Below are 15845 nucleotides of genomic sequence, written 5' to 3' on the forward strand. Positions count from 1 at the left end.
CACTTGACTGTTTATTTTGGACCTGTTTCTGCTGAACTTCGTACATTCACTAAAATCTACTTCTGTTTTTGACGAGCTACCCCCCTCTCTCCCGCCAGTAAATTCTTACGTACATACATTTGGAAACCTACTAAGATTCTTCTATTAAAATCCTAATCAATTGTTAAATTGAATTAATTATAAGCTACAAAACATAAAGTAGTTATAACAAGAGTGAATTTTCGTTTTCTTTTTAGATTTTTTGCTTTATCCTTCGCTTTATTTATATGTTTTGTTTCACTTTGTTTAAAGTGCCAATTGTGCACCAAGCGAATTCGATTTATTTTTAAGTTTTTCATTTTATTCATATCTTTCGCTTCATTTTATTTTTTTCTGTGCAAAAAGTGCACCAAGCAGGTTTACTGATGTAGTTTCTTGGTAAATAGTATAAAAACAAACAGTTCCTCCTCGGACATAGGTGGCGCATAAGGTATTTATAGATTCTCTTAAAGAAAAATTTTGCCGATGGGGCCCTATTCGGCTAGTTTCTTAATAACCCGTCAAATTTGACGAAAATTTGCGGCCTGTACCGCAGTCTTTCCATAAATATGTCAAAGCGCAAGTCTGTATGTTTCAGTGTTAAGGCCCCCTATCCCGCATTAGCAATGAAAAAAAAAATGCTTGATTGTTTTTGGTGATTTTTTTTTTTTTTTTGTGTGTGTAATGTTGTTGATTTTCGTTTGTGTCTATTCTACTATTTATCTTTTGATATCAGTGGGTTATAATATAGTTATAATTATAATGTAAGATATATATATATATATATATATATATATATATATATATATATATATATATATATATATATATATATATATATATATATATATACCCACTTACATTATAACCTTATTATAATTACAGTATAACTTACATTATAATTGTAACTATATTATAACCCACTGACATCAAAAGATAAATAGTGGAATAAACACAAACGAAAATCAACAACAACATTACACAAAAAAACCCAGTAAATCACCAAAAACAATTAAGCAACAATAACATTGAATAAATAAAATGAATGAAACAAACGAATTAAACCATGGTGAGGCGACAAACGTCGATACGCTGTTTCCGAATCTTTTGTGTAAACCAGTCAGCTTTTCAGTAATATTTGGGCGGTGAAACTTATTTCTGACGCAAATGAATATTAAATTTGGATTCAAGATGCAATTCTGACTATAGAGGTTTAGCTGTAGAAGTTTATTTCTTAGCTACCTGAATAGTCCGTTAATTTAAACCATACTCAAGTTTTATTGCAAGGATGCAAAAAGGAATTAGAGGCAAGGAGGATTTGTGTCCAGATTTGGGGAGTTTAATTTCGTGGTCGCGTCTCCCGGGTATTATTTTAAAAAGAATCGTCTAAGAAATATTAGAAGTAGGCTAATAATGGACAGTCCAGAGACCAAAAAATGTTTTATTGGATACCATTGGCACTTCAAAGAGAATTGTTGAGCTAGGTAAGTGAAACTTTTAGGAACCAGGTCAAATACCAATTTCTAAAAGTTCATGAAATTCTAATTCACCGAACAACTCCAAAAACTTTCTTGAAAATATTGATGAAAGTAGTGCTCAAAAATTTTTTGTTTACCCAAATTAAAAAACAGCCAAAATAGACAAAAACAAAATATATGGCTGGAAACATGTTTATGTATAATTTTAGACGTCGTATATGCCTGAAAAGGAGAAATTTCATGTGACTAAGCTGGAACTTCTGGCACAAATGGATTCTATGATGGGAGGAAGAGCTGCCGAAGAGCTGACGTTTGGTACCGAGAAGATAACTAGCGGTGCTTCCAGTGATTTAAAAGTAAGCCTTTTTTCGTCTATTTCTTGGAAAATTTTATGTCTAACTCTATGGTATTCATCTAATGGAGCTTTCACACTACACCGTAGAACCTTCAATACTAGCATAACTTGAGACTTGATGTAATCTTACGGAGCAAATTTTTTAGTAGGCTCTGTATAGAATTTTACGCTGCGTAGGATTATGTTACGTTATGAAAAAAAAACATAATGGTAAAGGTAAATAATACGGCATTGGACTTTACAGTCCCTACCGGCGGTGCTGATCTACTTTTCTTAGCCCTTCAGCCAGGAAGTACAATGGGAAGTTTTGGGCCAACCATCCTGTGCTTTTGTACACCCTTCATTTCTACAGGTGCCCATAATTAACATAGGTGCAATAAAATAGAATTTCTTCATGAGAAATGAATAAATTTATAAAATACATTAACAAAGTTTACCTAGAAAGCCTTTTTCGCTTGATCAGAGCTTGAATCTACGTTTCATATTTTCTAGCTTTTGAATCGTTTGGTATGATGATTGTGATGAATTTAGATGATGATTGTAGTCACCGTGGTTAGTTGTATGGATTTATGCGTTAGGCTACTGTGTTTTGTTATGCTTGATCCGTCAGAACTTCTCCACTTACCGTAGAAAGTTGCGCAAATAGTATAAAAGTTTCTTCCTTTTTCATGTTGCTTTGAAAGCGCTTTGAAATATGGATTTATTTAACTGTTTAAAAAACTTCTGTGGTTCACTTCCATTCATTCATTTTCGATATGTTTCACTTTTAAAAAACTTGCTCGAAACTTTTTTTGCTGTCGTTGTTAAAAAAAATTGGCATTCACCTGCACTCTCTTTTTAGTGGTTTATATCATTATTTATCAGATTTTGTCATTGAAATCTACCCTGCAGTTTTTGCAGAAGAAAAGGTAAATCTACATCCGGGGGCCTGGGCGTGTCCTGAAATTTTAAGCAGATACTTTTCACATTTTTGGTATAATTCAAAAATTTATACTACCCCCTCCCTCCCCCCTGCTCTCGAAACTAACATTAACCTACGTGGAACCATGAAAATTGACATGTCATACAAGTCCAAAAAATAAAACAAGAACAGGAGAAGTGAAATAATGATGCGAAACCCGAAAAGCGATATACAATCCTATTCTCTCGGTTCCTAGACTATTTGCAGAAAGTTTCGTGTCTATAGCTCAAATACTTAAGCCGTGGAAAGAAAGAGTAACATATATACAATTGATTTTATATATGTAGGAGACACGTTGATACTTTATTGTTTGTATTTTCTGTTTTCTGTAATTCTCTTAATTTATTTTGTTTATTCTTTATTTTGTATTATTTTGTAGAGTGCAACAGCCATTGCCAAACATATGGTTAAGGATTTGGGAATGTCTGAGAAAGTAGGACTTCGTACTTTTGACGACAATGGAAACAATATTGTTGCTGTTAGTGACCTTAGTCCGCAAACCAGTGAAATGATCGATTCGGAAATTCATAAAATTTTACAGGTAAGCTTATATGTGGCTTGGTAGCGAGTACCGAATTAAAAAAAAAGAAATGTGGATTTAAAGTAAAAAACGAAAGGCCAAAAAACATAGAGCACAAATAGCTTAAGAAGGTGTAGATTTCCTTTGAAGGTGTACTCATCTTTAATCGTAAACTTTACTTTCTTTTTATTGGTTAAAAATTGTCCGCCAAAACACAGGAGTACAAATTAGATTTTTAAAATGCTGGGTTAGTCGGCTGTCTTTTTTTTACTTATGCTAAAGGAATAATGGGACTGAGTTATGACAATATGTCACAGAGGTATACCAAGTGTTAACCGATTTTTTTTTTACCAAGTGTAAACTCTTCTGCATATTCAGCATTGGCAAGGGCTGGTTTTAGATTCTACAACTCTACAACATTATAATCAGGCAAAACCTAGTTTTGGGGAGGAGGTTTATTTTAAATTTAATTTACCGGCTATGATTCTACGTCGTTGGATTCAGCTTAGGGCGAATTGTCTTCCAATCCAGAACAGGCAAAAAAAGTTCAAAAAAAAAAAAAATGATAGCTCGTCCTGATAGGCGTTTGTCCCCTTTGTAAAGATTTGGATGAAGACTTGGATCATTTTCTCCGGAAGTGCCCTGTGCTCTTTGACTTATAGGAAATTTATTTGCATGGGATTAATCTAAGGCTTTCTGGCATTCTGCAAAATAGTAACCCAACCACAATATATCGAGTTGGTGTATTTAGATAAATCCTTAGTACGAAGAAAACGTTTGTATGATTAATTTCTTTTGTTGTTAGATTAGGTATTTTCGCGTTGTATTCTGTTTTTGCGTGTGTTTGTAATTTGTGCTGTTGTTTAATTTTCTTGCGTGCTATTTATTTATATTTTTGTTTGTATATGGCCCATGGGCTTTTGAAATACACTTATCTATCAATCTATCTATTATAAACTTTCTTCTGCATTTCCTGACCTAGCTGTCAACATATTGCTGATACATAAATTTAATTTATTTTATCAAGGAATTAAGGTGATTTCCATGAACTTGTTTGAAACCGGTATTTGAAAACAGGTAAGTTTAAATTACCGTCAATGTCCGAAATCTAGTTAATGTCGACGTTCAGCGGTAAATGTCTGAGATTAATTTCTTTTTTCTGCTTGGATTCAATTAGCTTTGCGAGTCAGGTTTTTTAGTCTTACGCAAGCTATGATGGAAAAAGTTAAAGTTAGGTTAGGTTGTGTTAATTTAGGTTTGATTAGGTTAAATTTGATTATCAATATCAGAAATGGTTTAAAAACCTAACTTAACATAGATCAGACCAACATGAACTAACCAAACCTAATCTAACCCTTTATAATCAAACCTTGTATTAAACTATAAAAGTTGACTTGCAGCGCTGACTAAATCCAAGGAGATAAAAAGGTATTTCGGACATTCACTGGTGAATGTGGACATTTACGATTTTCGAACATTCATGAAAACATATATATACCGTACTGTCCTACCCTGTGTAAAAAGTGAACCTCAAGAAACTTGATCTTTGGAAACTTGAAACTTTAGAAACCATGAGCATTTTAATGATCATATTATATTATTGTATAAGTAACAAGATGTCTTCTAATTCAGCCTTTTCTATGAAATCAGTTTAACTGCTTCCTCCACTAACCTTTCAGGCCTTAAAAGTATATTTTAAGTTTTTTGGAGTTAAGGGGGGGAAGCATTTTGATGGTCATTTAGTAGATGAACCCTCTACCATACCTATTTCAAGCTTTTCAGGGGTCAATCTGATCAAGTCCTCTTTTTGTATCATTTGTGTTTTATCGTTAAAATAATGGATTGAATTTTAACTTGGTATTAAATATAAAAAAACAAGTTTTTTTTTAACTGAAAGTAAGGAGCGACATTAAAACTTAAAACGAACAGAAATTACCCCGTATATGAAAGGGGCTGTTCCCTCTTCAACGCCCCGCTCTCTGCGCTAAAGTTTGACTCTTTCTCTCAACTTGACTCTTTCTACTTTTTAAAACAGTAAAAACTTTAGCGTAAAGAGCAGGGCTTTGAAGAGGGAATGGCCCCTTTCATATGCGGGGTAATTTCTGTTCGTTTTAAGTTTTAATGTCGCTCCTTATTTTCAGTTAAAAAACTTGTTTTTTTTATTTAATTTCTGAACGTTTTTAGTTAATCCATGTTTTGATTTCGGTTCTCCGCATATGAATAATTAAAGCGAAATTTGTATATTTATTTATTCGGCTAAATGGCTTTCCCATATTTTTGATCGAATGATTATGAGAAAAAAGGAGGGGGGAGGAGGCCCAGTTGTCCTTCAATTTTTTGGCTACTTAAAAAGGCAGCTAGAACTTTTAGTTTTTTACGAACGTTTTCATCAGTAAAAGATATACGTAACTTATGAATTAGCTTACGTAACAAACTTCTATATTCGTATGTTTTTAATACCTATATGAGAGGGTTTCGCCCACTCGTCAATACCTCAATCTTTACACTAAAGCTTAAATTTTGTCCCCTGAATCACAAAGGCCGTAGAATAAATAGTTGAAATTACTAAAATACTTTAGCGTAAAGAGTGAGGTAATAGGAGGAGGTGAACCCCTTATATGTGCAATATTTTCTGTTCGTTTTAAGTTTTAATGCTACTCCTTACTTTCAGTTGAAAAAAACTTTTTCATATTTATTTTTTCATTATTTTTTTAAATAATGCTAGAAAATGCTGCGCCCCCTTCATGGAAATCTTCTTCCCTCCCCTATGACAAATTCCTCCATGGAAAGTTTCACCCACATAAACCCCTCTTCTCAACCCCTCCTCCCAACCAAAAAAACCCCCTTAAAACGCCTGTACACTTCCCAATAACCATTACTATATGTAAACACTGGTCAAAGTTTGTAACTTGCAGCCCCTCCCATGGGGACTATGGGGGGAGTAAGTCGTCCCCAAAGACATAGTTATAAGGTTTTTCGACTATGCTGAATAAAATGGCTATCTCAGAATTTTGATCCGACGACTTTGGGAAAAAGGACCTAGGTGCACTCTAATATTTTTCGTCAATTATAAAGGGCACTAGAATTTTTGATTTCCGTTCGAATGAGCCCTCTCGCAAAATTTTAGGACCACTGGGTCGATACGATCACCCCTGGAAAAAAAAAATAAAAAAAAAATAAAAAATAAAAATAAACACGCATCCGTGATTTGTCTTCTGGCAAAAAATACAAAATTCCACATTTTTGTAGATAGGAGCTTGGAACTTGTACAGTAGGGTTCTCTGATACGCTGAATCTGATGGTGTGATTTTCGTTAAGATTATATGACTTCTAGAGGGTGTTTCCCCCTATTTTCTAAAATAGGACAAATTTTCTCAGGCTCGTAACTTTTGATGGATAAGACTAAACTTGGCGAAACTTGTATATTTAAAATCAGCATTAAAATACGATTCTTTTGATGTAACTATTGGTATCAAAATTTTATTTTTTAGAGTTTTGGTTACTATTGAGCTGGGTCGCTCCTTACTACAGTTCGTTACCACCAACTGTTTGATAGTAATGAGTTCATTTCCAAAAATATGGATAAATGCCCAAAAATTACAAAAAATCTTTACCTTCGAATACTGTATTGTCCTTTTCTAAATAATTTAAGGTCACCTGGTAAGTTAGATATAGCTTTTCTATTTAGAAACAAGAGTCATTGGGTCCTTGATTTTTCTAAGGTAGGAACAACTGAAATTTTTTTATCTATATCTTTTTGTTTTTAACCTGCTGTAATGTTTTTGATGCTTAGCACTGTTGTGGTTTGCCAGGTTTGCTACACTAGGCAACCCTGCCTCTAGACTTTTTACATTGTAGGGACTGGAAGGTCCCTATATAAATATAAAGTCATTGAATGTTTATAATCTTATGATTTTTTTTTTGAAGAATTGTTGCCAGTTGTATGGGTCATAAAGTTGTTTGATCCTTCAGTTCTGAAAGAGAGGAACTGAAGGCTCAGTTTGGAGGAACACTGGTGGGGGTATTAGCCCCCTAGATATCGTTTCCCCCATAGATTTTCAAAGTACCCTGTTTTGGGATGGGAGGGGTTATTGTAACTGAAAAATGCCTTTGCTTGGTACTTTTATTGAATAAAGGAAAAAAAAACAGTATATTTCCCCCAGTTTAACCCATATGATGAGCCTTTGATTATTGGAGTCTTGCGCAAATACTGTTGATAGCACACAAGCTCGGTGTCAGCTTCTCGATAATTCGAGCTGCGCATGGAGTGCAGCATCAACGAGTGAGCTGTGTAGCACTAAGCCTCCTGAGGCCAACACAGCTACGCAGGCTCCTCCTCCATCCCAAGCTATTCAAAGCCTCCCTCTTTAAACCCTCCCAGGAAGTTCCCATTCCCCTCGAATCTTCCTTTATGACATCCTTCATCCCTAACCATGGACGACTTGCTTTCCGTTTGGCCCTCTACGGTTGGCCAAAAAAGACAATCTTCGGCAATCTGTCATCCTTCATCCAGAGAACGTGCCCAAGCTATCTCAACCTTTCTATCGTTATAGTCCTAGAAAGCGGGATAGAATCGCATTTTTTCGTACAGCCTACTGTTTGAAATACGGTTAGTCAGCCGGGTACCCAGAACAATCCGTAGGCAATTTCTCTTGCAAACATCTAGCAAATCTTCATCCACTTTTCGGAGCGCCCATGCTTCAGAATCATGTTTGGCCACTGTCATCACTGTAGCTTCCGGTCTTGGTTTGCAAATTTATCTTCCTATTCTTGCAAACTTTTTTCGACCGTGAAAAACGCCCTGAGCCTTGGCTATTTTACTTTTAACATCTTCACTGCTCCCACCGTCGTATCTAATAATACTACCAAGGTAAGTGAAGCTGTTCACCTGATCAATCTTTTCGTTACCCAGCGTAATCTTTTCAACTTCACCTATTCCTAGCCTTATATATTTAGTCTTTTTAACATTAATTTTTTAACCGTGTCTAGCATCCAGAACTCGTAAAACATCGAAAAGTTCATTTATTTTGCTAACACTCTCATCTAGGATGCTTAAGTCATCAGCATAATCTAAGTCCAGGAAAGTTTTTTCTCCCTATTTGATTCCGTGTTCTCCCATTGGGTTTCCTTTGCTCCATAAGTCAAAGTCCATCAAAATGATCCATATAAAGAAGGATAAAACACAACCTTGCTTAACTCTGAGTTAATACGGAACCAGCTTCCTACCTTAACCGCAACAGTGTTATTCTCGAACATGACACTCATCGCTTTAATATATTTGTATGGTATACCATATAAGGATAAGACCTACACTAAAGCTCTTCTATCAACAGAATCGAATGCTTGCTCATAATCTATAAAACTGCGGACCAAAGGTTTTTGACAACGAAGGGACTTCTTAATTGTGTTGCGAGAGCAACACTTTGGTTTTGTCCCGGTTTTTTTTTTTTTTTTTTTTCCTATGCCGCCGATCTCAGCTTATTCCTGGAAACTGGTAAGGGTCTAACCTGTGCGGTTTTTACGGAAAGTGTGGACCTCAGGCCGGATTGATGAATATGACATTACATTTTGGAAAGCTCCGTAGAACTCTTGCCTGGGGCCAAAAAGGATGGTTTTTGCTTGTCCTCGAGCCAGAGCCTATGGTGTGCGAAGTGAAGTGGAGTTATATAGCCTATGTCAGAGAGGAGTATCTGAAGTTGTGTAGCCAAGCTTTCGTTTCATCAAAGCATGTTTCTGCTTTCGAATGGAAAGCTCCGTTCTAGCAGGCAAGCAGGTGGGCACCAGTTTCAAATTGAAGATGGACTAAAATCTATAAGTGTTAAATATATGCGGTAGTTCCCCGGCCCCACAGCCAATATATCTTCTTTGAGTGATAAATAGAAAAATTTACAGAAACAAAAAAGTGCGATTTTCCCACGGGTCCGAAAGTGCTGCCATCTATTGTTTCTAGCCATTTCTGTTCGTGATTTCAGCTGACTTTACCATTCTTTTTTTTCTACTTGGGATTGCAATAGAGAAATGGTATCAGATATACCTCTTAAACTTTAAAAGTTCTCTCATTGCTAAAGAAATTAGAGCTTATCCTTTGCTCCTTTCTAAGTGGTGGTGTTAGAAAGTTGGCCTCCGGCAAAAAAGTCAACTTTTAAACTAAGACAGATAGAATTTTTTTTTTCAATGACAATCGATAGACCTTGATGAGCTGATCAAAGTATATGTCATCCATTTTTTGTTACAAAAATTCCTTCATGACATACACCAGTTTCAAAGTTTCAAGGGGTTGACAACTTCAGTGGTAAGGTACACACTTAACCAAAAATAGGCCGATACCAATTGTGAGATATGTAGGGGACTTCCAAGCAACAGTCGATTATTAGCTTATAATCATCTTTGGCAATGAGGGGTTTGCAACTTTTGCTGATTGGTGTACCTATTATCTGTTTCTGGTGTAATTGATGGTAAGAACAACTTGGTTCCCGATTGTAAGACATGTAGGGGAGTTGTAAGTAATAATCGGCTGTTAGGCTACAATGACTTCAGCGACAAGGGGTTTGGAACTTTTGCTAGTTGGTGTACCCATTATTTGTTTCCGGTGAACTTGGATGTATATCCCGGGAGAGGGACTTGTAAGTAAGAATCGGTTGCTAGAGGAGGCTCACGAGGGGCTACAAATTTGTGCAAATTGGTGCACATCTATGGAATCAGGGACCCATAAATATCCTGTAATGACTCGCCATCCAATAATAAGCGATCCTGGATGGCGAGTCATTACAGGAAATTTATGGGTCCCTGATGGTATTTTGATCCTGAAAAGTTACAGATAGCTTTATAATACCAACTAGATTACATAAGATAATGTTCCAAGTTTCCATCCGTCACGATGTCTACGATTGAAAAGGATAAAGTTCAACCGGCTGCAAAGTGACATTTAGGGGCCTAGTAAGTAATAATCGGCTGTTAGGTTACAATCATTTTCAGAGATGAGGAGTTTGCAACTTTTGCTTGTTGGTGTACCCATTATTTGTTTCCGGTTGAACTTGATGTCTATCTCGGGAGAGGGACTTGTAAGTAAAAATCGGTTCACTTTAGGCTAGAAATTTGTCCAAATTGGTGCACGTTGTGTTCGATCCCTGTAAATCTGTCGGTAAGAAAGTTCATATCGATGGTCTATCAATCACTGTAACCTAGAATTAAGATGTTACGCAACGGGTACAAACGATAATACAAAACAATGAGGTAGTTTCGTAATAATTAATAGAATGTTATCTATGGTATTTTGATCCTGAAAAGCTCCGGATAGTTTTATAATTAATACCAACTAGATTATACAAGATATTGTTCCTAGTTTTCATCCGTTACGATGTCTACGATTGAAAAAGATAATGTTCAACTGGCTGCAAAGTCAATTTAGTCCTTTCTTTCAATATTCTTTTGTTGTTGTTTTTTCTTACTGATTGCGTTCTTCTTTGAACATACTGTTTTAAAAGCTTCGATAGGCTGACAACTTCAGCATTTAACCGATAGCGAAGAAACAAGTACAAACAATAATGTAAAACAGTGAGGTAGTTTCGTAATAATTAATAGAGTATCATCTATGGTATTTTGATCCTGAAAAGTTACGGATAGCAAGACAGATAGAATTTTTTTTTTTCACTGGCAATCGATAGACCTTGATGAGCTGATTAAAGTATATGTCATCCATTTTTTGGTACAAAAATTCCTTCATGAGATACACCAGTTTGAAAGTTTCAAGGGGTTGACAACTTCAGTGGTAAGGTACACACTTAAACCAAAAATAGGCTGATACTAATTGTGAGATATGTAGGGAACTTCCAAGCAACAGTCGACTATTAGCTGATAATCATCTTTGGCAATGAGGGGTTTGCAACTTTTGCTGATTGGTGTACCTATTATCTGTTTCTGGTGTATTTAATGGTAAGAACAACTTGGTTCCCGATTGTGAGACATGTAGGGGTGTTGTAAGTAATAATCAGCTGTTACGCTACAATGATCTTCAGCGACGAGGGGTTTGCAACTTTTGCTAGTTGGTGTACCTATTTTTTGTTTCCGTTGTATTTGATGGTAAGACCAATTTGGTTCCAGTGGTAAGACATGTAGGGGACTTGTAAGTAATAATCGGCTGTAAGGCTACAATCATCTTTAGCAATGAGGAGTTTGCAACTTTTGCGAGTTGGTGTACCTAGTATATATTTTAGCATCCTTACAGATTAACAACTTCAGCGTTTAGTCGCAGCGAGGAAACAAAACCAAAGTGTTGCTCTCGCAACACTTTACTCGGTGAAGCCGAGCAAAGGTTGCCGCAACACCTCACGTTGCCCATGCAACGTAGATCTAGTTATTAACCTAAGAATGAAAATTTGGTCGACATGTCCTCTACCCTTTTTAAAACCACACTGTTCTTCTCTTATAACTTTGTCTACAGCATCTCTCAGTCTAAAAAGTATCATATTACCAAGTAATTAGCTACCTACAGGGATCAGGCTAATGCCTCGATAATTACCACACCCATTCTTATCACTTTTCTTATACTGTGGTTCCATCAGGGTTTTTCTAAAATCGGTATGTACTTACCCTTTTTCAAAAATAAGATTCATAATCTTTAGTTCCTAACCTTATATCCATAATCATAAATTAAATTCCATAATCATAATTTCTAACCTTACATCCACCATATTTAAGAAACCCATCCTCACACAACAATTCTCCCTTCACATTCAAGGTATCACAAACTTTTTCCTTTTCCTCTGTATCTTTTCCTGCAACTCTATCTCAGTTTAGCATATTCTCAAAATATTCTGCCCATCTCTCTCTAAGTCTTTCCTTATCACTAACTGTGGTCCCGTTTCTATTTTTAACTGGGATAAGTCTGGATTGACTACTCCCTCTTAATCTATTAACATGCCAGTACAATATTTTACTAATATGCCGTCCGTCTAGCTGCATCTTTCAGATCCCCAGCATTTTTATCCATGGTCTCCACTTCACACTTTCTTAGTATACTCCTGCCCTATAAAGTTCCTGACTCAAAAATTGTGCATAGAAGACATATATCAAATGCACACTTTCATCCAGACTCTATACAGAGGGTGGGGTGGAGGGTTATGATCTCTCTGGTTTTCTGGGGCTCCGATGCTTTGGCTACTTTGAAGAAAACTTATCCTTTCTAGAATCATTTTCTGTTTGTGTACCTTGCCGCATCCATGTTATGCGTGCTTAAGCCACTGATATCTCCGTCCTCCTGTCACTAAAGACAGGTTTTAGTTACTGTTATGATAAAGTAGTAAATTCACGTAATACATGAAGTTATTCTTGGCAAGCTGTGTTTTAACTGCAAAAAAGGTCAGTCACGGAAATCCAATGTAAAACGAAGCTGGTTTATAAGGCGGGGTAGTGGAAACTACCGCCAAATTTGACTGAAATTGATTAAAATTGTTTAAAAATTGACTATATTTCCCATCTTTATAACACTATCTCATCTTCATAACTTTTTAACTCGACACCGAGGGTGGGGTGAGGAAGGGTCATGATCTCTCTGGTTTCCTGGACTGAATAAACAAGTTTCTTTTTTTAGTTCTCATTCAAAGACGCTTTTTACTTTATGAAATTCTTGATTTAGAAAATAAAAAAAGAAAGAAAAAAAAAACAGTGAAACTTGTAGGTATTTTAAAGTCATGAGTGTAATAATTTGAATTTGGTGCTAAATACCACTAACCAGAAACATATTCTAGCAAATTTTTGTTTTCTTTTGAATATTAGTCTAGTAGCTATTCAGTAATTGCATATATCATATGAGAAGTTTTGCCGGCTTCGCTAGCGAGCTCATAGGTAACTGCTTTATATATTAATGCTCAAGCAAATTCATTATATTTCTTATTTTTGTAGGATTCTTATGACCGAGCAAAGACGATATTGAAGAATCATAAAGAAGAACTGAAGCTCCTTGCTGATGCCCTCTTAAAATACGAGACACTTGATTTTGATGACGTTAAAGTCATTTTAGACAAAAAGAATCCTAATGTTAAATAGAAGCAATTGTGTATGTCGGTAACTGGCGCTTTATCTCATAACCTAAATTGTTTAGCTCCTCTTAAGTTTTTCATAATTCGGATACTAAAATAAGGATAATGACGATACAAAATGATAAAATAATATCAAAATAATAATACAAAACTTGGCCATTGAATGATTATTCGATGATGTCACTAACGTCATTTGGGATAAATTATTTCGATGTCATTAAAGGCATTTTAGACAAAAAAAATCCTAATGTTAAATATAAATACTTTTGAAAGTCGGTAAGTGCCGCTTTACTTAATAGTTCATACTCTAAATTGCTTAACTCCTCTTAAGTTTTTCATAATTCGGATACTAAAATAAGGATAATGACGATACAAAATGATAAAATAATATCAAAATGATAATACGAAACTTGGCCATTGAATGATTTTTTGATGATGTCACTGACGTCATTTCGGATAAATTATTTTGATGACATTAAAGGCATTTTAGACAAAAAAAAAATCCTAGTGTTAAATATAAATACTTTTGAAAGTCGGTAAGTGCCGCTTTACTTTATAGTTCATACTCTAAATTGCTTAGCTCCTCTTAAGTTTTTCATAATTCGGATACTAAAATAAGGATAATGAGGATACAAAATGAAAAAATAATATCAAAATGATAATACAAAACTTGGCCATTGAAGGATTTTTTGATGATGTCACTAACGTCATTTCGGATAAATTATTTTGATGACATTAAAGGCAAGTTGTGAATGTCGGTAACTGGCGCTTTATCTCATAACCTAAATTGTTTAGCTCCTCTTTAAGTTTTTCATAATTCGGATACTAAAATAAGGATAATGACGATACAAAATGATAAAATAATATCAAAATGGTAATACGAAACTTGGCCATTGAATGATTATTTGATGACGTCACTGACGTCATTTCGGATAAATTATTTTGATGACATTAAAGGCATTTTAGACAAAAAAAAATCCTAGTGTTAAATATAAATACTTTTGAATGTCGGTAAGTGCCGCTTTCCTTAAGTAGTTCATACCCTAAATTGCTTAGCTCCTCTTATTAAGTTTTTCAAATATCAGATATCCGAATAAAGATAATGATAATGCAAAATCTGGCCATTGAATAATTTTTTTACGGCGTCTCTAACGGCCAGTTCGGATAATTTTGTTAAATGATGTTAAAGACATTTTAGACGAAAAAAAAAAGAATGTGGAGTAGACATAGTCGTGCTTGTCGACAACTTTGTTTGATCATGAGACAATTATTAGTAATAAACATTACAACTTCCAAATCAAATTAATAAGAAAACGACTATTGAGTATCGTCTTTTATTTTATTGCTTTTAGAATTATTATATGTTAAATCTCTCTGTAAAATTTAGTTCGTAATTGAAGTTCGTATTAAATTTCAAGAAAAAGCAGAAAATGACGTATATATATATTAAAATTGGATATATAAATAAATGGGGAAGTATGCTGTACAGAAATTTGATAAAACTTATAGAAAGAGACGGAATATCCTGAAAATAAATAATCACCTGTTTTTTGTTGATATTGGCGTTTATTGACCTCTAACGTTATTGAGTTCACATTCTAACGTTATCGGCCTCTCATCATAAATACCGGCTAAAATGTGGAATAGATTATTCTTCATTTGAAAATGAGAAAGAAATCCAGGGGGTTGTTCCAACCAGAATGGTGTCTCGAATGATTCAAGCCAGGTATGAATATTCCTTGTCACTTTTCTATACTGTTCTTTTTTCGTGGAGCTAAATTAATTTGGGAAGTGAATAGTCTCAGGAGGCCTAGACTCTGATCCAGATGGCGTGATTCAAGTTTCTATGTATTTGTTTTCAATAAACGTTAATTATTTTTATGCTTTTCTTTTATTTAAGAGCGAAGGTTGAAATTTTTATGTTTGAAAAACGGTTTATGTGAAAATAAAGTACTTTGTATTGTAATTTTCTTCTTAAAAATCTATCTGGTGTCATATAAGACTGTAGATAGTTTCGGAAACATCTATTTTACTACCACTATTACTTTTAACAAGTCGTTGCTGCATCAAGCCGCCTGGGACCAACACAGTTATGCACGCTCCTCCTCCAACCCAACCTGCTCAAACCTTTACTCTTGAATCCCTCCCATGAAGCTCCTATTTCCTTTAAATTCTTTTTTACGATGTCTTCCCTTCCTATCTGGGGACATTCTAATTTCCGTTCAAATTGCCAAAAGTACGATTTCTGGCAGATTATCTTGACTTCTGGCCTTCCTTCGTAATATATAACCTAACCATCTTATCCTTTCTTTCATTATAGCCTGAGGGATTAGCATCCAGTGGCAATTCTGGTCTCTCTTGTGCCCGGGAAAAAATTTTGATTAGAGCCTTCCCCCCTGTCTTCTTCAAAATTGTCAGGCCAAAATTTAACAAATTTTTTTTTTATTAGCGAAATTATTTTAAATTATTCATTAAT

The 15845-nt window shown here is 35.0% G+C and overlaps 1 protein-coding gene across 1 annotated transcript in view; it reads left to right on the plus strand.

The window, feature by feature from the left end:
- Positions 1-15250, plus strand: part of LOC136038255 (ATP-dependent zinc metalloprotease YME1L-like) — a 54181-nt gene extending 38931 nt beyond the window's left edge. The window contains exons 10-12 of the mRNA XM_065721372.1: positions 1706-1852; positions 3192-3353; positions 13233-15250. Coding sequence (XP_065577444.1) covers positions 1706-1852; positions 3192-3353; positions 13233-13376 — 453 coding nt within the window. The 3' untranslated portion in view covers positions 13377-15250. The remainder of the gene's footprint in view (positions 1-1705; positions 1853-3191; positions 3354-13232) is intronic.
- The last annotated feature ends 595 nt before the right edge of the window (positions 15251-15845 follow it).

Source organism: Artemia franciscana, chromosome 17 (genome assembly GCF_032884065.1).
Source record: "Artemia franciscana chromosome 17, ASM3288406v1, whole genome shotgun sequence".
Taxonomy (NCBI): Eukaryota; Metazoa; Arthropoda; class Branchiopoda; order Anostraca; family Artemiidae; genus Artemia; species Artemia franciscana.